At 42.9% G+C, this 23,371-nt stretch overlaps 1 protein-coding gene across 2 annotated transcripts in view; it reads right to left on the minus strand.

Annotated features, from left to right (window-relative positions):
* Positions 1-23,371, minus strand: part of CCDC178 (coiled-coil domain containing 178) — a 392,130-nt gene that overhangs the window by 324,178 nt on the left and 44,581 nt on the right. For both annotated transcript variants that reach the window (XM_068237320.1, XM_068237319.1), the window contains 2 exons: positions 18,164-18,198; positions 15,170-15,261 (listed from right to left, as the gene is read on the minus strand). In XM_068237320.1, coding sequence (XP_068093421.1) covers positions 15,170-15,261; positions 18,164-18,198 — 127 coding nt within the window. The remainder of the gene's footprint in view (positions 1-15,169; positions 15,262-18,163; positions 18,199-23,371) is intronic.

Consider the following 23,371-nt stretch of genomic DNA (forward strand, 5'->3'; position numbering starts at 1 on the left):
TCTACACTAGGCATGGCAAACTTGGCCCTTCAGCTGTTACGGGACTACAAGTCCCACAATGCATTTGCCTTTATGAGTCATGACTGTGGCTGTCAAACTCCTGCAATGCATTGTGGGACTTGTAGTTCCTTAACAGCTGGAGGGCCAAGTTTGTCCATGCCTGCTCTACACACAACAGAGAACATTAGATTGTAAGTAAATCAACCTAATTTAGATTTTATGTTGGAGCAATATATATACAGTTACAGTATATTTATACACACACACTCGTGACTGCCCTCTAGGAGCAAAAGTGGAGCAGCTGCCAGAGACACTAAAGAGAAACCAGTTGTCATCCTTCTGGAGGATAGGCTAAACTTTCAGTAAGCATCAAACATCATGGATCAGCTACTTTTAACCACTTTTTATTTTTTTTATGTTAGCTAATAAATGGTGATATCCATCCAATCGTCTTGCTGGATAAACTACATAAACTTAAACCAGATGGTTAGGGAGTTTGGCTCTGGAGGGTCAGTAGAGGGTCTTAAGTGGGTGTAGGGCTAATATATTATTCGGAAATAAAGGTTTTTTTGTTTGTTTGTTTGTTTTTTTGTGTTTTTTATACCCTATCAATAAATTACAAGTCCTTATTTGCTAAAATAACAGTAATATACCCTCAGGCAACTATGTATGCATTTTTAAGGTATACATTTTGGAGGCTACGTTTTTGATTATTGATGTTATACCTTTACTTTATTTGGTTCAATAAATAATTTTTAAATAAATTAAAGTTAAAAAAATAATTTAGTAAAGTGTAAGATTATACTTTGGATGATTCAGCAGCACACAAGACAAATGCAAATGGGTGCAGGCAAATGGCAGAGGTCCCCTCCTACACAATTCATAAGCACAAAAAACAGTCAGTTTGCAGCATACCAGCTTTTCGATAGAGCAAAACTAAAAATCAAAATTATTCATTTTTTTTGCTCTAATAAAGAGCTGGTGTGCAAAAAACAACAGTTTTTTTGTAATGTTACACATCAATATAGTTACATATGCATATCGCTTTACATTGTAAAGAATACATGTTGCAACCATATATGTGTAATGGTAAAAGAAGATATTGGTATTACTTTTGGTAATCTGTCATTTTATTTAACTGTATTTAACTGCAGCATGGGCTGAAAAAATAAATATGGGCATTCTTCCACTTTTGGTACGACAACATAAATCAGTTACTGTGAGTTTACTTCTTCCATTGTCAAGGAGTAGCAATCAACACTACAGCCATTTAACAGCAAACAGCCATCTAGCAACTAACTGTAACGATTGGTGTCAGCAACACAGATTTTTTTCTGATTATTGGTGATCTGCAGTATAACCAATAATATAGATGCTATACCTGATTATGTGGTGGTCTGCAGAATCACCAATAATACTAGTATAGCTAGGCACAGGACACCCAATGTGGTATTGTGTTTGGTGCAACAGTAATTGGAGAAGTTATCTCCCGAGAAGCGGGAGATACAGACACTACTGCAGCCAAGGATTCCCTGAGGAGCAGGGAATCAGACTGTACTGCAGCCAGTGGACCCCTGAGGGGCAGGGACCACTGAGTGTGGTGCAAGATGATCTCCTGAGGAGAAGGAAATACAGACTGTACTGCAGCCAAGAATTCCCTGAGGAGCAGGGAATTCAGATTGTACTGCAGCCAGTGGACACCTGAGGGCCAGGGACCACTGACTGGGCTGCAAGAGTGATAACTGGTGGAAGGAGAGATTATGATTGTACTGCAGCCAAGGATTCCCTGAGGAGCAGGGAATCAGACTGTACTACAGCCAAGGATTCCCTGAGGAGCAGGGAATCAGACTGTACTGCAGCCAGTGGACCCCTGAGGGGCAGGGACCACTGACTGTGCTGCAAGATGATCTCCTGAGGAGCAGGTGACCATAAGACTGTGCTTGCAACTAATGGACACCTGAGGAGCAAGTGTCACAGACAGTACAGTAAGGCTGATCACCTAAGGGTTAGGTGACAGCCAGAAAGGTCAGACAAGCAAGGTCAGCAACATACGGACAGATAAAGTACAGAGACAGAAGACTGATTCGGTATCCAGGTACAGGCAGTGTCGGCAACAGTTTATCAGATAGGCGGAAGTACCGAATCAGTAGGCAGGAGAGTGGTCAGGGAAGCCAGAGATCATAACAGGTAAACAGTAATATATAACAATCCTAGTCTAGGTGTGAAGTCCTTGGTTTCAACACCTGGGAACAAGACTAACAGATGAACAGTAGTAATATCCTAGTCTAGGTGTGAAGTCCTTGGTTTCAACACCTGGGAACTAGACTAAAGGATGATACACAAGTCTTACAATACAGTAATGCTTTAAGGCTATCAACGGAATCTGTCTAAGTGTGAATTCCCAGCTCCGGCTGGTTCTAACACACTGTAAGATCTGACTAGGGTCTGAGTGCTCACACGTAAGCATTCGCAACAGCAGACAACTTGCAACTGACAGGCAAGTCCTATAAATACCCAGAGCACTCCAGTCACTCAGCCAATCCGGAGCATAGCTGGAGTCAGCTGATCGGCTTGATCAGCTGACTCCCCTTCTACTAGCATAAAGGTCCTGTCGCCTGGCGCACGCGCGCATAGATCTTAATCTGTGTGCACTAGAAGCACCAGGCGAACCAGCAGCATGTTGTTGCGCGGCTGGAATGCGGAGATAGCCGCCATGCCGCTTGCCCATGCGGCGGCATCTCCGCTATTCATTACACTAACATTTAGTGCTAGGGATTATGGTAAGTGCTGTGCCCAACAGGCAGGTGGTACAGGAAATGGCATCAACACCTTCCACTGAACCACTTAAGGACAACAAGCTTACAATTCCGTGCTCTGCAACTTTAACAACTTGCTGCAGAGTCACACAAATTAGCACACAAATGAATCTGCCCCACTTTTGTTGCCACCAACAGAGCTTTCTGTTGGTGGCATCTAAATGCTGCAGTTTTTTATTTTTTGTTCTTTTTTTTTATAAAAAAGTTATTTTTAATTTATCCCTTCTCGCCCTTCCTACCCCCGAGAGCCAATCAGTGTGATTAGCTCTCATAGGCATAAGCCTATTAGAGCGATCACTTCTTGAGTCTCTCCTGGGGACAGCTCAGTTAAAGAGCTGTCCCCCGTACAGCGCTGCAAGAGATCGCAGTGCTGTACAAACCGCCTCTTTGTTTCTATTTTACAGCCTGTCAGCCACAATCGCGGCTGGCAGGCTGAACGCTTAAACCACGAAGAAAATTCTGACAGAGGCAGACTGCGGGGATAAGCAGATTTTGCTTGTAATGGAAACAGGCCCATTGACTTGTATATGTCAAGCGAATTTGCATGCAAAAAATGCGTGCAGATTTGCGTTAGTGGAAACGGGCCTTTAGTCGTTGTTTGTTCATTGTAAAATATACGTGGTCTCCCAGAATGCTCTGGAGTTTTTGATTCCACATCAGCCTAGGCTAAACATCACTGGGAGGGCAGGGCTACATTCAATATACAGCAATATAAAATATAGCAAGTGATATGGTTGCTAAAACCAGGAAAATGACAGGGAAATAAAAGTAGGGATGCCAAATAATTTAAAACTGTGCTTATAATATTAATTTAGAAATTATTTAGTTAGGGTTTGCCTATTGTAAAATCTTTCCTTGCCCCGATTTGTGAGCTTGCAAAAGCAGGGATCACTCACTCTTTTGTGTCTTGGAAATTGCCATACATTTTGTTCACCATGCTACAATTGTCACTGTAATTATTCTGGCGTCTTCCAGTTCTGTATTATGTTCCATGTATGTGGGGGTCACAGGGCAGGGTGCTGTGGGTGCCCTGCCCTCTGTGACAATAGTGTAAAAGTGAACAGAGGCACCGTCCAGCAGGATAAAAAGTGATAAAAAGCTTAAAATTCCTCAGGAGGTGGTGGTGGACTCGCCTCCCCGAATTAGACAGGATACTGTCAGGTTTTTATAATAACAGGTTTATTAATATACTCCAAACAGAACAGTGCAACGCGTTTCACGGGTATATTCCCGCTTCCTCAGGCCATAAATAGACAGGAGTACACAGTATAGTCTCTAGGTCACGATAAGCGCCTCTGTGACAATAGGTACAGTGGGGGAGGGGTGCAGGGAGAGCTGCAGCTGCCGCTGTTCTGGGCTTGCTATACTTTGAAATCCCCTCCAGTGCCCCCTAAAGGTCTTTTAACAGACCAATGGGAATCGTTATTTGGCTGTTAAAAGACGAATAGATGGCACTGGAGGGGATATTTAAGATGCTCTGCAAGCATTTATGGTTAATTAAGACTAATAAAAGACATTTCTTGTGGTTGTGTTTTTATTTCATTGTAACTCTTTCTGGAAAAAGGTAAGGGGTACCTACAGTAACTCTGAACTTATTTCACCTGGGGGAGGGGAAGGCACCAGATGCCACCATGAACCCCCAGCTGACAGCCCCACCTCCTCTTGGGCACCAAAGGTGGGAAAGAGCCCTTTGACCATGGATTGGACAAGGGCTGTGAGGGAGAGGGGGAGGCTTGGCCACCCTCTCTTCCAGGACTCCCCCATACCATGGATCATGCGGGCTGGTATAGCTCAGGGTGCAGAAGCCCGGGCCACGTGGATGACAAGGCGTTAAAGAGGCTTGGGAGGGGGGATTCCATGTCATTTCATCTCATGTCATTAGATGTATATTGCATCATTTCTCCTCGGGAGGGGGGCACATCCTCACAAGTTTGCTTCAGGCAGTGAAAAGTCTAGAACCAGTCCTGCTTGCTTTGCTAGCAATTACACTATAAACATGCCTTTGAGGTCTTTTTACTAAATTTGAGACAACCAAAACAATTCAGTGATCTGGGTTCCTTAGCATCCTACAGCAATATATTAGCATCTATGAGGATTTTTGCAGAGGAAAAAAGGGCACCCAGTGAAGCTGAAACTAGTTTATTCAGCTTCACTAGCTGTGAATAACCCTAGTCTCACAATGAACCCTCCCTCTACTGATGCCTAACCTTAACCACACACCTCCCCACGCCTAACGTTAACCACCAATCCCCCCACACCTAACCTTAAAGGAAACTCCCCCCCCCCGGGCAAATCTAACAAAATTCTCTAAAAAAAAATTATAATTTTCAGGGCACCCAAATTTCCCCTTAACATTGATAATTGAATGGGTGCCAATGAGGTGCCCAAACTTACGCCGCTAGCGGGCGCCCAAATTTCCTGGATCAATATTTTCTGGGACTAAAATAAATAATGATATTTGTCAGTAAAGGAAATTAGAAGAATGTGTAGCTAATCTATTAGGAAATTAATATAAAAGAAGATCTGCAAGGTCAAAGTGGCAAAAAATTCCTGATGTAATGGAATATCGTGGTTTAATAAATACAGTTAATATTAATGTGACTCAGCAGAAAAAAAGAAGTGTGACTCCAACTGTTCTGCAGATTTTAAGAAGAAAATTAATTTGTCAACAAATAAGATGGTAGAAATAAGTTAAAAATAAAGATACATTTCAGACAGGAAATATATAACAAATCAAGGGAACTTTTGGCAAATGTGCTTGTGATTTAATATAAAATACAGAAGTGAAATACAGTATACATCTACTTTATTCTTTCCATCCAGTAATCATCAGTTAGATTTTTTTTCTTCTGAAGAATTTATTCATTTGAATAAATTATCATTTCCTGGATAAGTTTTGAGACATACAGCAGAATATGTGATTGTCAAGTCATCCAGCTCCCTCTAGTGGCCTTTAGCATGTCTCTGCAACAACTGAAGCTAGTTTTATATGGTATACACGTAAAAGAATTTATTTATCATACATGTATTTATTTATTGTTCTTACTAACCAGATTCCATTACTGTCCCATTATGAATTCCTTAAAGCATTACTTTGGGTACAATCAACAAAGTATCGATAGGGGAAATGTTTAAAGGACTCCAGAGGTTAACGAGTATTATCTATTCTTACTCACCTGACGCTTCGTCCAGCCCCTGAAGCTGTTTGTTTAACATCCCTATAACTTCAGTTCCCAAAGCACAGTGCAAGGGCAGGGCTCTCTCACCCTTTAATGTCTTTTAATTTGTTATACATTTTATTCATCCTGTTACTTTTATTACTGTAATTACCAATTTTGTAATTTAGCGCCAATTTTTATTTAGTACCAATTCTGTATTTTGTATAATGATGTACACCTCTATCTGTATTATTAGGTACCCCTTCTTTGTTCCTTACTTTGTACAGTGCCACGGAACATGTTGGCGCTTTATAAACCAATAATAATAATACAGTAGAATCCCTTTAAAGTAAACTTCAATGGACCGGGAAAAGTAGTTTACTATATTAGAAATTTATATATCACTGTATATTTATAAAATATTATCATTACAACAATAACGTATTTGCTGGGACCTAAGGATTGAGTTTATTATACATAGAAGTTTACTATATCAGAGTATGGTTTTGTGTTGCAGTCACAAGATTAAGTGGACAAGTGCAGACCATCTTTGTCTTTCTAGACTCAGAGTATACTATAACAAGATTCTACTGTAATAATAAAGACATTTTAGACACCCCCACTCTGCAACCATCCAGATTTCAGACCACAAATGAAATGTATCAATTGTACCCATTTACCAAATATCAGTGAGTAAACCTCCTTCAATGATGACATACACAAATAATGCTACCCTAGATAGTCTCTCTCTCGCTTTCTTTTTCCATTAAAAACAAAAAAGTTTGCCTTCTTAAAACAGAAAGAATTTGCGATAATTCATGGTGGAGTGAGCTTGAGATGTCTCCCAGTGCATCATACATGCAAATTAACCATTGTACCCTTAGAAGCTAAACACACCTCCAGAAGCGCTGGAATGCAATGATGTGTCAGCTTGTTAATTTGTACAGAGCCATAATAATCCAACATGCATATACACTGTTCCGGATTGTTTGATCCTCATCAGTGCATGGCATGGATTAATTTGGCTCAATTAACAGATAGTCAAAGGGCAGATGCAAAAATCAGTGTAAAGCATGACCATTAATGGTGCAACTTATAGTGAGCAATCGTATTTTCAACTTGATCCTTTCAGACCGAAAGAAATTTAATTGATTCACAGAATTAAATGATCCAAACTATTGTTATAGGTAGTCCCCGGTTAACGAACGAGATAGGAACTGTAGGCTCATTTTTAACCTGAATCCGTCCTTAAGTCGGAACGCTGTGCCTTCTCTGTCCCGTGCTTCCAGCGTCCCCCGTCTGTTTCATCTCTGCCCCCCTCTGTGTCTCTTTATGCCTCCAGTGCCCCCTTTCCTAAATCAGAGTATGCGCAGCAGAAGCGATTACAAGTCTCACCTATTCCATGGCGGCTCCGGGCCAATCAGCGGCGTCTTCTCTGCCTTCACCATTCCTCCCAGCGGCTTCACTAGTAGCGTCGTCGTGTAATGACGCAATCAGAAAAAGCTGCCGGGTCTCCTTTTGATTGCATCATTACGCGACGCTAGGGAAGCCGCTGGGAAGAGCATTGAGGGGAGAGAGGACGCCGCTGATTGGCCCGGAGCCGCCATGGAATAGATGAGACTTGTAATCGCTTCTGCTGCGCATACTCTGCATTAGGAAAGGGGGAACAAGAGGTAGTCCCCGGGCTGCGTGACGTCATCGCAGAGAGTCGGCGGGCGTTCGTATCGGCGGGTCGTTCGTAAGTCGGGGACTACCTGTACTGATACCAGTTGCCATCATATGCATGAAAAAATCCAACATGAAAATCGACCAGTTAATGCAATCATTCAGAGTCAATTGGACCCATTAGCCTCTCTGTTTTCATACATTACAATCTGAATAATGAGACTGAAAAAATGAAGACTATACCATTAATGGGCACCTTTACTTAAAGCACATCTTAAGTGATAGGGCTGTGGAAGCTGACATATTTATTTCATTTTGAATGATGCTAATTGCTTGGCTGTCCTGCTGATCCTCTGCCTTTAAAGAGAACCCAAGGCGGGTCTTCGCTGTCCCCCCTGATAAATAGCGCAATCTGCTTGTCGCTAGCCTTCTATTTACCTGCAAATGTCAATCAGTGTCCTCCTCCGCCTCCCCATTATATGCCGCTCTCCCAGCCGCTCCCTGCCTCCACTAGCTTCCTCCAATCGGAAGCTAAGCCACGACCCAGGAAGTACTCCTATATGCAGATCATACACAAATTCCTGGGTTGTGGCTTAGCTTCCGATTGTAGGAAGCTAGCGGAGGCAGGGAGCGGCGGGGAGAGAGGCATCTAATGGGGGAGGCGGAGGAGGACACTGATTGACATTTGCAGGTAAACAGAAGGATAGCGACGAGCAGATTGTCGCTAGCCTTGCGCAATTTATTAGGGAGGGACAGCAGAGCTGGGGGGGGGGGGGCTGATTGCAGCAGCAGCAGGACACAGAGATATGTAATTGTGCACAAAATATGTCTTTGTGTCCTATTAAGATTAAAAAAAAAAAAAAAACCCGCCTCAGGTTCTCTTTAATACTTTTCGCCAAAGACACTGAATAAGCATGCAGATCAGATGTTTCTGACTGAAGTCTGACTGGATTAGCTGCATGCTTGTTTCAGGTATGATTTAGACAATACTGATGCCTGCAAAATCAGCAGATACAAGTATCCAAAAAGGTGTGCACGCCACTTTAACAGGAACTTGTTATTGCTCCATTACCATGTACACATCATAAAACTGATTGTGTGTATATGGTGATAGAGCAATAAAATGTTCCTGTTAAAGTGGTGTGGGGACCTTCTTTACAATTGTGCTTATATGGTGATGGAGCAATAAAAAACTCCTGCTAAAGTGATGTGTGGACCTTCTTTGGATAGTTGTTCATTTATTGTGTTTATAAAGTGCCAACATATTACGTAGCGCTGGACATTAGTTAAGGTTACAGACAATATTTAGGGGTGACATACAGCAATAAGACAATACAGGAACACATGCAAACCAGATCATGCAGCACAGTATGAGTACAAGGTAATGCTTGGTCAGTCACTGGATGGGAGCATGGAGATTAGGCAAGTCAAGTTCACTCAAGAGTTCACTCAGATCCATAGGATGGGTGTACGGTAATGGAGGTGCGTGAACGGGTAGGAGACATAAGGAGGAGGACCCTGCCTGAAGGCTTACACTCTAGAGGGAGAGGTAGGGACACGAAAGGTAGGGGACCAGAGTTCAGCTGTGGGTTAAAAGCACTAGTGAAGGGGGGTAGGCCAGAGTGAAAAGGTGAGTTTTGAGGGCCTTCTTGAAGATGTTGAAGGAGGGGGCAACGCTAATGGGGTGAGGTAGGGAGTTCTATAGTGTTGGAGCGGCTCTTGAGAAGTCCTAGAGGCGTGCATGGGATTGGATGATGCCGGGGGGCAGTCAGGCAAAGTTAATTGGAGGAGCGGAGTGAGCGGCTAGGTGTGTACCTCTGGGTAAGATTGGAAATGTAGGTTGGGCAGGCTTTGTGGACAGATTTGTAGGCCAGACACAGTATCTTGAATCTGATTCTGGACAGGATAGGAACCAGTGGAAGGATTCACAGACGGGAGCTGCCATGGTGGAGTGATGGGAGGAGTGGATAATTCTGGCTGCCGCATTCATGATGGACTGCAGCGGGGCAATTCGGGTCATAGGGAGACCAGACAGAAAGGCGTTGCAGTACTTGTATGGACTTTGGCTACTTGGTCCTGCACCCACCACCTCTGCTGGACGTGGCAGGTTCCCTTTAAATCAGCTGCAGGTGGTTTGTTAAAGCGGACCCAAACCAAACTTTTTTTTAGTTCAAACTTTTTAGTTGCACCACTCTGACACATACAAAGATAAATAAACACTCCTTCAAGCCTATGAGCATTTCAGTGCATGCTTTTCACCCTTCTCTTTTCATAACTAGAGTTATACAGGTGGCAGCCATTAGCAATTCCTCCTTTGCTGGATACCATCTACTCCACCAGTTTGCCGGATTTTTTCCCGGCAATTTGAAAGGAAGGCAGGGGTTCCTCCAATAAATGTAAAATATTTTATATTAGTCATCATGCAGCTGAAAAAAGGCTGCTATTTATTATAATAATTTAGAAAATAGATTTTATTTCTGAAATCTTGTATGTTTAATTTGGGTCCACTTTAAGTAAGCCCCAGGTTAATAAAGTTGCAGAGTTGGTTTCTGCTGCAAATTTAAATTGAATTTTTTCTGTTATGTTTTTAAGCATTTTCACAATGCAATTGGTACTTGAAAGTCTGTTTACTGCTGGTTACCAGCCCCACTTTCTGGCAAATGTAAGCATTTTCCCTGCTGATTCTGTCTTTATTTGTTTTCTGAGTACTTATAAAATTGGAAAACAATTCATGGGGTACTTCAAGCCTGCTGTGTAAGAAATAAAAAAGCTACGTCATTTTTTTGGCTACATCTAGTAGCAGATATCTATAAAAAGGGTTCCAAGGTATTTGCTGCATAACTTTAATGCATTTTTTTCTGCTATCTCTGTTAGCAAAAATAAAGAGAACATCACATGAAAGCAAATATGCAAAGATAAAAAAAGTCTACTACTCAACTATAGAAAAGCAAGGCTCTTGATCCTATTGAGCCTTCATTGTCCCTTTTCTAGTGTTTTTGTTCCCCCGCTGTTCACCAGTGAAGTTACGCCACCTACGGGAGCCCTCTAAAGGCTTTGGGAGCACTCGTAATTGCACAGTGCTCCTAAAGGCGGGCAGCTCTGCATTGTACATCTGCAAGTGCACACTCGCTCATGCGCAGTACTGAGCCGCCCATCTTCAGGCATACGCGGAACCTCAAGTGATCCCAAAGCCTTCCGAGGGTTTCCGTAGGTGTATTGAACCAGTTGGTCAACTACATACAACGGACGGAGTTGACAGGGCTGAAACGAGGGGACAGGGAAGGCTCAATAGGATCCAGAGCTGTTACTCTCCATAGGTAAGTATCAGACTTTGTTTTTTCTTTTTTTTTTTTTTATAAAGACGAAGTTTATTGATGTGCATGAAATATACATATTACCAACATCAGATATTGTTAAAATTAGCTAGTGCAGAATAGCAGAAAAAAATTGACATTGCATCGAATAAGCACATCAAATAAGGAAATTGTAGAATATAATAGGCTAAATATAGCCTACAGAACAAGACAAAACAAAAGAACACAACACTTAAATCTCATGTGCGGTCAAACCTGTAAACAACTTTCCTTCCCTCTCCGCCCTCTCCAGGTGAATTTCCGAATAACATCCTGTAGTCCTGTTGATAAAATTCCTAACGTTGTCCCCTATATGTTAACCAAGCATCCCAGATTTTGTTAAAGCGGTCCATGTTTTCAACGCCTATGTAGAAAACCCGGTCTGTTAGTGCAATTAAATCTAGGCGATGTTTTACCGTGTCAATGTCAAGAGTAGGTGCTTTCCATTTAAAGGCAATGGTCCACTGCCCTGCACAAATTAAATATCTAAAAAAAGTCAGACGTGGGCCTGCAACTAATCCATCAGAAATGTATAAGAGAGCCTGGGAGGGACCTAGTATAATATGGGTTTTATAAATTTCAAAGAATAGGGTGCTGATACTGGACCAAAATTGCGCTGCTATTGGACACTCCCAAAAAATGTGATATAGTGTACCTGGCCTGCCACATCCACGGAAGCAAGTAGGGGATACCTGTGGATATATAGTATGCAACCGCGCAGGGGTGAAATACCATCTCAATAATAATTTTACCGGGGTATCCTTCAGAATATTGGATTTCACTACTTTTGAAACCGCCTCCCAACAGGAAGACCATTGGGAAGGGGTTAAGGTACAATTCAGGTCTTGCTCCCAGGCCCTCATATATGGCAATTTTTCGTTATCCTCTGTCCCTCTTGATAAAAGGGCATATAAAATTGATATAGTTCCTTTATGTCTAGCTGGATTGAAGTATAAATTTTCAAAGGTAGAAGGTTCCCAAGGTGGGGGAGTAGGAAATTGAGATTTATAAAAGTGTTTGATCTGGCAATAACGAAAGGCCTCTCTTAAAGGGGCATCAAAAGTATACCTTAAATGTTGAAATGGGACAAACGCATTGCCAGACCAAAAGCGGGAGGCTGTTATTAAGCCTTTTTCCATCCACCAGGCAAATTGAGAGGAGTTTTGAAACGCTGGAGCAAACCTGGGGTTACCCAAAAAGGATAATTTAGCAGGTAGAGACTTGATTAACTTAAACTTATAAGCAATGTCAGACCATAATTTAGCAAGCGAGGCCACAATCCTATTGAGTTTAACCAGAGAAGATATATCCCGACTGGTCACTACAGTGATCAAATGAGAAAGAAAATAAGGGCGGACAGCCACTGCTTCAAAATTCCACCAAAGTGGAGGGGAAATAGTAGTGCCCCAGTCTAGAATTTGATTTAGTTTAGCAGCAAGATAATAGTGCCATAAATTGGGTAGGCCTATGCCTCCCTGCGTGGGATGTCTATATAAAATTTGAGCCCTGACTCTGGCTGGCTTTGCATTCCAAATATATTTGTTAATCTGAGATTGCATAGGGGTTATGATTTTTTTGGGAAAGGTAAGGGGTAGCATACGGAATAAATAAAGAATTTTAGGAAGTATAATCATTTTACAGGCTAAGCTACGTCCCAACCAAGAGACCTTGTAATGGGACCAGTTTTTTAATAACGTGTTTAAAGAGCGAAATAGGGGGGGATAATTAGCTGCAAAAAGATTACTATATAATGGTGTAAGCAGAACACCCAAATATTTAAATGTCTTGCTGCACCATTTAAAATCAAAGTTTGCCTCCAGTAATTTTATAGTGTGTGGCAGTAGATTAATTGGCATGGCAGTTGATTTGGAAGTATTAACATAAAGTCCTGATAAGGACGCAAATGTATTGAGTAGGGAAAATAGATTAGGGAGAGTAGTGACCAGCCGGGTTAAAAATAGGAGTGCATCGTCCGCATAGAGCACTAATTTGCAATTGTCATGACCGTATCCTGCAATATCAGGGTGTTGCCGGATCGCCTCTGCCAGTGGCTCAAGTGCAAGGGCAAAAAGCAGAGGCGATAGAGGGCAGCCCTGCCTTGTACCACGTTTGAGAGTTATGTTTGCAGAGGAGGCTCCAGGTATACGAATGATTGTAGTGGGGTCATTATACATAGAAAGGATTGCTGTGAGGAAAGGACCTGAGAAACCAAAGCGTTGTAAAGTTTTGGATAAATACTGCCAGCCCACCGAGTCGAAAGCCTTGCTGATGTCGAGCCCTAACATCAGCAGTCTATTATTATTTAACTCTGCGTCTTGAATTATATCGACTGCAAGCCTCACATTATCTGATCCCTGTCTTCCTGGAATAAAACCTGTTTGGTTATTCCCAACAAGGTAACCCACAATGGAACCCAGCCGCACAGCCAGGATCTTGGCAAAGATCTTAATGTCATTATTTAATATAGATATGGGGCGAAATCCTGCTGGGGTAGTGTGATCAGCCCCTGGTTTAGGGAGAAGAGTAAGAGAAGCTTCAAGCATCTCAGGGGGAAATTTACATCCTTTGAGAATATTATTAAAAAGGCTAGTAAGGGGGATAGATAGGAGATCTGAGAATTTTTTATAATATTGAGGGGAAAAGCCATCAGGTCCTGGCGCTGTGGAGGATTTGAGAGATTTTATAGTAGACTGAACTTCAGACATAGTAATGGGGGCATTTAACATATCTAATTGTTCATTGGATAATGTAGGGAGATTAAGTTGATCCAGCCAAGATCCAAGAGCAACCGAGTCAAAACCAGGAGACTGTCCCAGTAATCTAGAGTAGTAGTCCTCAAATATTTTTATCACACCAGAGGGCAATGTTTCCACAGTACCTTTTTTATTTCGTAGCTTATAGGTATGCGGGGGTTTGTAATATTCAGTGAGTTTACGGGCGAACTGAGTGGAGGGATTGTTTCCCTTTAGGAGGAATCTAGCTTTAGAAAATTTTAAGGCCTTCATATGTGTGGAGTTTAGACTTTGTTTTTTCATTGCTAAGTCTTACTTGAAATATTTTTCCATTTTAAAAATGTATTACATATTAATGTTACAAATATACAGTTGTAAAATGTGTACCATTCTTTAATCTCTTTCAGCAGGCGGTCAGCAGGTGCACTGGGACTGCCGACTGGCGGTGGATTCACCATCTTAAACTGCCAGTGTGAAGTGGGCCTAAGATATGCAAATTGCCAGCAGTTACTCTGCAAAGTGGGGCCAACAGCTTATGCCGGGATTGTATAGTAGAAATAGGTCTGTACTTATCCCAGAATGTCCAAATAGCAAACTTTATTATGGACGTATCCAAAACAGTTAATTACAGACACCATCAGCTATAACTTTTTGTGGACTGGCTGTCTGTGGTCAGGCATTGTCCGGATCCTATGAGGGTGATCGGTGTATTTCCACTTGCTATATGCCAAGATGTGTTGCATCTTCATATACAAGTCATAACAGTGGTATTCAGAAATAACTCTGATAACTTGAAAACTGGAGTTTCTAAAAGTAACCAGTAAGCTTTCACTAGGTATGGCTCTACTTGTTAAATGAGAGCAGGATATAAGCCCAGTCCATTAAATATGAACCGTCATTCCTCAAGTAATTACAAATGCAAAAAACAGCAAGGCCCCATGCTACAAAAAAAAGACAGCGTGCTGCTATTTTCAGCAAATTGGGCACATTAAATATTAAACAGAATTGTGCTGAAACCAAGTTATAGCCTTGTGCTGGCAACAGCTCTCCAGAAGAGGGCAGCACTCCACAGGACACAAATAAAGCACAGTCCTGTATCCCTTCTAATCATATTTACCAGGATGCATACAATAAAAGCACCCCTAGTTGTTCCAGTTAGTGCAAACTTTCAATATTTTAACATTCCTTATAAGATGGCTAAAACCAGACTTTTCAGTCTCTTTATAGACTATGTGAAACCTTCAGCTTAAATCTTTTGGTATACATTTTGTTTTGTTAACAATAGAGGAGATCAAGATGTAAATAATTCTGAGCTGATGCAAATGTTTATGCTAATTTAATTAAATGGTCCATTTTCTAGCTGCATACATTTACATAGAATTAGCATAAAAAGTGAATGAGGAAAGCTTTGTTCACTCTGTCACTGTCTCTCCTCTCCCCCTTACCTTTATCAAAAAGACCAAGTCCCCTGATGTGCAGGGCTGGAGATTCCAATGGGGTATCTATCACAGCATCGTCACTGCTGGCATATAATGCCCTAAAATGAAGATGATATTAGTATCATTTCACGTGTAAAGGAAAACCTGTTACTTTAAACAAATGTAAAATACACAAAATTAGCCTCCATTTAGGCTACTTGCACACTAAGACGTTGCGTTAGGTGCCACGTTAACGTCGCATAACGTGCACCTAACGCGACGCCTGGTGCTCTTCTATGTGGACGTCAGAGTGAGCCGCGTTGTGCAGCTCACTCTGGCGTCCGTGATGCCGTGATGTGTACTCTTGTGCGCATGCGGCATCACGTGGTCCCGCCGGCCAATCACCGCACAGAGCGGCCGCTCCAGGAAGTAAACACTGCACGTCACAACGTGCAGTGAATATTAATTAGCCATGTGCCTGGCCGCTCTCCGCTCCTCCCCAACATGACTGCGCATGTACAGACAGTCTAACGCGGCTTAAGCCGCTCTAACGCCGTAGCATGCTGCACTTTCGGGAGAATGAGCAGCGTTACATGTAACGCAACGTGGGCTGTGTGAACAGCCCACTTGTGTTACATTGCTGTGCGTTGGGGGAGCGTTACAGGCGCACCTGTAACGTCCCTGTGTGTAAGCAGCCTTAATGGAGTGTGACAATATAAAGGTGTTGTGCTGCTTAATAGTCTGAAAATCGTACATAACTTGTGGAAACAGGAAACATTTTCTAAAGTAGCTGATGACACATTACCAGTGGAGGTGGGAGTGTAAAAGGGAGTTCCCTCCATTAAAAACTGGTTGCTGCCATACTAGAGATGTCTATGTAAATTGTATAGGGAAATGCAATAACAAAAACCCTCCGAATGTACCAACGTTGGTGGCTCTATTGATATCACTCTTTTGTGGTGCACAAAAATATGTTGTCTCTCACCCTCTGGAAAAGGTCTACTGATGGCCATGATGGCCATGATACAAAGCATGTCCAGCAGTGTACAATACAAAGCAGGATTTACATAGAGGGAACAAACTTCTAGAAGTCTGTTGCTAAGCATTGACAAAGAAAAATGTCAGCTGCCTATCTGCTGCAGCATAAATCACATAGTGATTGTGATTCACAGGGAATGTAGGCCTACCTGAAGCCCCAGGGCTTAAATCTAAATTATTGCAAATACCTTCTATTTTAATAAAGCAAATTTACATTAAAGCATAACTTTTAAGTGGACTTTTTGGTCTCTTTGAGCCCTTTTTACTTTTTGTAATGGGTCTGGGGTAGCAATGAACTCTCTGGGTACTCTGTACAGTTAGGCTGACAAACCTGTCTTCAGCCAAGAAACATTTTGTGTGATTTGTGTTGGTTGGTTTAGACCAAGCATGGGCAAACTCTGCCACAGTCATGACTCATAAAGGCAAATGCATTGTGGGACTTGTAGTTCCGTAACAGCTGGAGGGCCGAGTTTGCCCATGCCTGGTTTAGACTGTTGGTTAGTTGAGTTCTTGATAACTGGGTCTTTAACCACTTCACAACTGAGGGGTTTTACCCCTTCAGCATCCAAGCAATTTTCACTTTCAGCTCCTTCCATTCATTTGCCAATAACTTTATCTCTACTTATCAGAATGAAATGTGTTAAATGTGTTTTTTTTTATCACTAATTAGGCTTACTTTGGGTGGTAAATTATGCCAAGAATTATTTTATTCTAAATGTTTTTTAATGGAAAAATAAGAAAAAAATTGGAAAAAAATCCTTATTTTTTAGTTTTCGGCCATTATAATTTTTAAATAATGCATGCTACCATAATTAAAATCCACGTAATTGATGTGCCCATTTGTACCGGTTATTACACCATTTAAATGATGTCCCTATCACAATGTCTGGCGCCAATATTTTATTAGGAAATAAAGATGCATTTTTTTCAGTTTTGCATCCATCATTAATAAAAAGCCCATAATTTGTAAAGTAACAGTATTATACCGTTTTGACATACATATTAAACAAGTTCAGTCCCTAAGAAAACTATTTATGCATTTTTTATAATTGTAAATTTATTTCATTGTATTTTTTTACAAAAAAAATAAATGTTGGTAACTATTGGGGAGTGTGGGAGGTAAGGGGTTAATTTAAAATGTAAAAACAGGTCTTTGCATTTAAAAAAAATACTTTTAGATGTAGTTTTACTATTTGGCCACAAGATGGCCTCAGTCTTTTTTTTTTATACGTCCTGTAAGCAAAATATGTATGCTTACAGGAAGTGTACTGAGGATAGGAAACTTTTATTTATTAGAATGATCATGCAGCTTCTCATAAAAGGCGCCGATAATTGCTACGGGGACTTAGATCAATGATTAGGAATTGCTTTCCCATTCATTGATCTCCTGGCGGGCAGATGGCAACATGAACGAGCGCACAAATAAGCGGGAGCGCGTACAGCAGTGGTAGCAGCGGGAGTACGTATATTTACTCCCCTGGGCGGTTAGATGAAGTCTGCAGGGGAGTAGATATACTGTACTGGGGGAGTCATTCTGATTGACTGGTTATGATCATGTCTCACTTGACGATGCAATGAATTATGTGTTTCTACATCTATAGAAGAGATAACTTACTGATGACCAATGTTGGAGAAATCATCACACATGCTCAGTCACAATAGAGGATGGACAAGTCAGGTGAAACATGATTTATCTATTGATCTAATATTGTGTTGTTGAACAGTTACATTCCATTGTGCGTGAACAGCTTTTTCAACTCCACACAAATTGAAAATTTTGTACATAACACATATAAACTGCCTAATCTCTGCACTTATCTTTACAAAAAAAAAGAAATAATTTTAACAAAAACAAGACAACTATGATTGATTTATTGGTTGCAAATATAAACATGACAGACAGCGGTATATAACAATGGTTTTAACAATTGCAGTGAAAACATAAAAAGTCAAATTAATGACAAGGTTATAGAGCAGTCTTACCATGTTACGCTTCTTTTTGGAGGTATAACCATTTGCTGAAAAAAATGAAAATAGCACAGAATACATGATTAAAAATTCTTGATAAAAAAATACAAGCCCCCTCAATGACAGGTTATTATTTATTGACGTAGAAACTCCTTAATTAGATATTTGTTTAAGAAACTAGTTATTGGCCACTTCCTATTCCAGAGACACATGTTCTATGTTGTCAGAATGTGCATGTGGAAAAAGAGGTTAAAGTCCTACTAAACCTAAAATTCAATAAGGAATGGCCTCAACACAACCATGTTAAGTGAAAATTATACATTTTTTACCATTTGGAACTGAACTTTTCAGTCAAAAATGAATTGTAAAGCCATGTTTGCCTGCATACATGCTGTGTGCCTATCCATAAAAACATAAGTCTGCTACAGCTCAACTGAAGATTGTAAGAATGGAAGTTTAAAGGGTAAAGGTGGGCACTAATTATATAATTTGCGGAATAATCGATTACGAATGATTCTTCATAAGAACTATCATAAATGATCGTTTTGGACCACTAATGGACAAAAATCTTTGTCTGATCAGATTGATGGGATCAAACCGAAATTCGTATCAATTTCATTAATCTGATTGGTTAGGAGATGTTTGTCCATTAGTTGTCCCAAGCGATCATTTAAGATCGTTCATACGAAGAATCGTTGGAAATAATGTGAAAAGGTGTTAAAATAGTTTTTTTTTTATTTCTTTGTCCAGTTTTAATTGCCATTGACCTATCTGGGTGAATTTCTATTCGAGCTGACTCCAGGCAGGAGGTGGGTACATATCACCAACAGGAACAGATGGCACCACAAATGACACCTTTTTATGTGTTAGCATCCCCCTCAACTTTTTATTGGCATCTTTCTTATCCTGCCCTCAGTACCACCAATAACACATTTACTGTCGGAGGTCCTAGGAACAGGAATTGATAGAGAATCTCCTCATAGAGAACTGAAAAAGACCCATGTGTGGTTTTTAATTGACACACAACTTCAATAGAAAGGTTGGACATAGGCTAAGGGTTGATGTAACGATTGCAGAATAATCTCCGTGATCAGCGCACAAGGTGTGCGCTGACACAGCGGAAATCCACAAGCGTATGAAGGGGGGGAATCCAGCTTTGGTGCAAGCACCAGTAGAGGGCAATTCCCACCGGCAGATAACGCTGTGGAGTGCAGACGAGTACAACCGCTGCACGGCCACAGATGCCAGATGGGGATTGTACAGATCAAGACAATGCGGGGCTGAACAGCCCTTAAAGAGAAAGAGCACAGGCAGTGGCGTACCTAGGGCATTTGGCACCCGGTGCTGGGTATTAAAAGACACCCCCCCTCCTTAAAAATGGGCGTGGCCACAACCTGCGGCGTGCTTCGCAGCAAAAAAATGGGCGTGGTCATGACCAGATGAGGGCGGAGCTTACTGTATTTTAAAGTATTAGCTAGTATAGTTGCCCCCAGTATAGCTAGTACAGTTTCCCCCAGTATAGCTGCCCCCAGTGGAGCTAGTACAGTTTCCACCAGTATAGCTGCCCCCAGTGGAGCTAGTATAGTTGCCCCCAGTATAGCTAGTATATTTGCCCCCAGTGTAGCTAGTATATTTGCCCCCAGTATAGCTGCCCCCAGTATAGCTAGTATAGCTGCCCCCAGTATAGCTAGTTTAGTTGCCCCCAGTATAGCTAGTTTAGTTGCCCCCAGTATAGCTAGTTTAGTTGCCCCCAGTATAGCTAGTTTAGTTGCCCCCAGTATAGCTAGTATAGCTGCCCCCAGTATCGCTAGTATAGCTGCCCCCAGTATCGCTAGTATAGCTGCCCCCAGTATAGCTGGCCCCAGTATAGCTGCCCCCAGTATAGCTAGTATAGCTGCCCCCCCCCCCAGTATAGCTAGTATAGCTGCCCCCCAGTATCGCTAGTATAGCTGCCCCCAGTATAGCTGGCCCCAGTATAGCTAGTATAGCTGGCCCCAGTATAGCTAGTATAGCTGCCCCCAGTATAGCTAGTATAGCTGCCCCTCAGTATAGCTGCCCCCAGGTATAGCTAGTATAGCTGCCCCCAGTATAGCTAGTTTAGTTGCCCCCAGTATAGCTGCCCCCAGTATAGCTAGTATAGCTGCCCCCAGTATAGCTGCCCCCAGTATAGCTAGTATAGCTGCCCCCAGTATAGCTAGTATAGCTGCCCCCCAGTATAGCTAGTATAGCTGCCCCCCAGTATAGCTAGTATAGCTGCCCCCCAGTATAGCTAGTATAGCTGCCCCCAGTGTAGCTAGTATAGCTGTCCCCAGTGTAGCTAGTATAGCTGCCCCCAGTGTAGCTAGTATAGCTGCCCCCAGTGTAGCTAGTATAGCTGCCCCCAGTGTAGCTAGTTTAGTTGCCCCCAGTATAGCTAGTTTAGTTGCCCCCAGTATAGCTGCCCCCAGTATAGCTAGTATAGCTGCCCCCCAGTATAGCTGCCCCCAGTATAGCTAGTATAGCTGCCCCCAGTATAGCTAGTTTAGTTGCCCCCAGTATAGCTAGTTTAGTTGGCCCCAGTATAGCTAGTTTAGTTGCCCCCAGTATAGCTGCCCCCAGTATAGCTGCCCCCAGTATAGCTGCCCCCAGTATAGCTAGTATAGCTGCCCCCCCAGTATAGCTGTCCCCAGTATAGCTAGTTTAGTTGCCCCCAGTATAGCTAGTTTAGTTGCCCCCAGTATAGCTAGTTTATTTGCCCCCAGTATAGCTGCCCCCAGTACAGCTGCCCCCAGTATAGCTGCCCCCCAGTATAGCTGCCCCCAGTATAGCTAGTATAGTTGCCCCCAGTACAGCTGCCCCCAGTATAGCTAGTATAGCTGCCCCCAGTGTAGCTGCCCCCAGTATAGCTGCCCCCCAGTATAGCTAGTATAGCTGCCCCCCAGTATAGCTGCCCCCAGTATAGCTAGTTTAGGTGCCTGCAGTATAGCTAATTTAGTTGCCCCCAGTATAGCTAGTACAATTGCCCCCAGTGTGAGGAAAGCCTGGAAGGAGGGGTGGCGGGGAGGGGGGCCGGACCCCCCACCTCCCTCACCTGGGTCCCCTCCTTCTGGCGCTTCCCTCTCCTAATTAACAGCAGCGGGCAGGAGCGGCGAAGAAGACTCACTCACCTGCTCCTGGCGATGGCGCATAGCGTCATCCTCACGCGACGCTGGTCTCCGACCTCTCTGTCGCTCACTGTGCTTCCGCCAATCAGGAAGCACAGTGAGCGGTGGAGAAGGCGGAGACCAGCGTCACGTGACGATGACGCTATTTGCCATCGCCTGGAACGCAGGAAGGTGAGTCTCTTGCCCGCTGCTGCCCGCTGCGACTAATTAGGAGGGGGAAGCGCCAGAAGGAGGGGACCCAGGTGAGGGAGGTGGGGGGTCCGGCCCCCCTCCCCGCCGCTTTCCCCGCCACCCCTCCTTTCCGTGCTGCTTCCCCTCCTGTCTAGCACAGGCCTCTGTGGGAGGCCTTGATGACACCCCCTGGGGCGCCCGACACCCGGTGCGGGGCGCCCCTTGCCGCCCTATGGTAGGGACGCTACTGAGCACAGGTACAGGATGAATGTGTGTTCACCAATCTAGTCGCGACCCTGCGACGGTGAACACACATCAGCAGAAACAAAAGTAGGAACGCGATCGCGAGAAAGGTGATCGCCAGAAGTGACACAAGAAAAATTAGAACAGAACACGAGAGGAGCAAAGGCACAGTAAATAATACAATGAGAATGATAAAGAAAATAAACGCTAACTAAACGTGAACACCGCACTCATTCGCAACAGCGAACGCGTTTACAGTGCGGTCTCAGCGTGTTAAGCACAACAGAGACAAGCACGCCTAACTAACCACCGACAGACAAACACGAAACAAAGAACGCGAGCGCTTGCTTAGCGGTTACCTCACCGAGCCTACAGCAAGCGTTTGTATCAGACAAGACAGACAAACGGAAAACAGGAATAAGCTAGGAAAGATCCACTGCTCTTACCGCCAGAGCGAGTGCGATCCAGGTACAGAAACAGAATTGCAGATCAGAAGGATCCACAGCGGCTACCGCTAGGGGCTAGTGCGATCCAAGCAAGACAGGCAGATGAGATAGCTGGTAGCAACCGCTGCTCCAGCTATACTCCAGGAAAACAGAACAGAAGGATCCACAGCACTAGCGCAAGGCTAGTGCAATCCAGGCAAGACAGATCAGAAGGATCCACAGCACTACCGCTAGAGGCTAGTGCGATCCAGGAAAACAGAACAGAAGGATCCACAGCACTAGAGCAAGGCTAGTGCGATCCAGGCAAGACAGAACAGAAGGATCCACTGCCACTACCGCTAGAGGCTAGTGCGATCCAAGCAAGACAGATCAGAAGGGACTACCGGTAGCAACCGCTGCTCCGGTTAGCACCCAGACAACCAGAACGATTTCCTGTCGACCACCGCTGGAACAGGACAATCGCAACAGACAGACAAAACAGATATACAATCTAACTGCACTAGGGAAACTGCCTAGTGCAGTCCCAGGAATTACTCTAAGATAACTTTGACAAGATATAGCATGGCTGACACTCTAGGAGTGTTTCAACAAACCCTGAAGGAATGACCAGCAAAGGACTCTGGGAAACATAGCTTCTAATACTGCCAGCCCTCAAAGGGGACAGCTGGGCAATTTGCATTTATGCAAATCCCTCAGCAAAGCAACTCTGAAAGTTGCAAGATGAAGCCAGGTCTCCTTTCCAGAGACCTGCATCCCTCAGACATAAGGAATGGTCAAACAGCTGTCTGCCAGTGCAGCCAGCTGAGCGGATCCTTACAGGCGAACTGAAGAACATGGGAGCTTTAAATCTTGGTGGTTGATATGAGATCAAATACTTTTTTCACTTATTTAAATGCACATCAAGCTCTGACTTAGCCACACTGGGTTTTTAAGAGTTCTTCAGATGTTATTCTCACAGCTATAATAAACCTGTCATTACAATTATAGACTGGTCATTCACTTAGTTGGAAGGCAAACTGCAAAATCAGAAGGGGGTCAAATACGTCTTTCCCTCATTGTATTTTTATTTTTGTCTTATTTTGGTCTGAAGTTGGGTTTCAAATGACCCCAAAACAATATTAAAATTTGAACCTGGATTTTATAAAGCACGATGACTTGCTTTTGCCATGCCCTGTGTAGTTGTTTTGTATTTGTTTACTTTCTGTGAGCACAGCATGTCC

This window comes from Hyperolius riggenbachi, chromosome 5 (assembly GCF_040937935.1).
Source record: "Hyperolius riggenbachi isolate aHypRig1 chromosome 5, aHypRig1.pri, whole genome shotgun sequence".
NCBI classification, from domain to species: Eukaryota; Metazoa; Chordata; class Amphibia; order Anura; family Hyperoliidae; genus Hyperolius; species Hyperolius riggenbachi.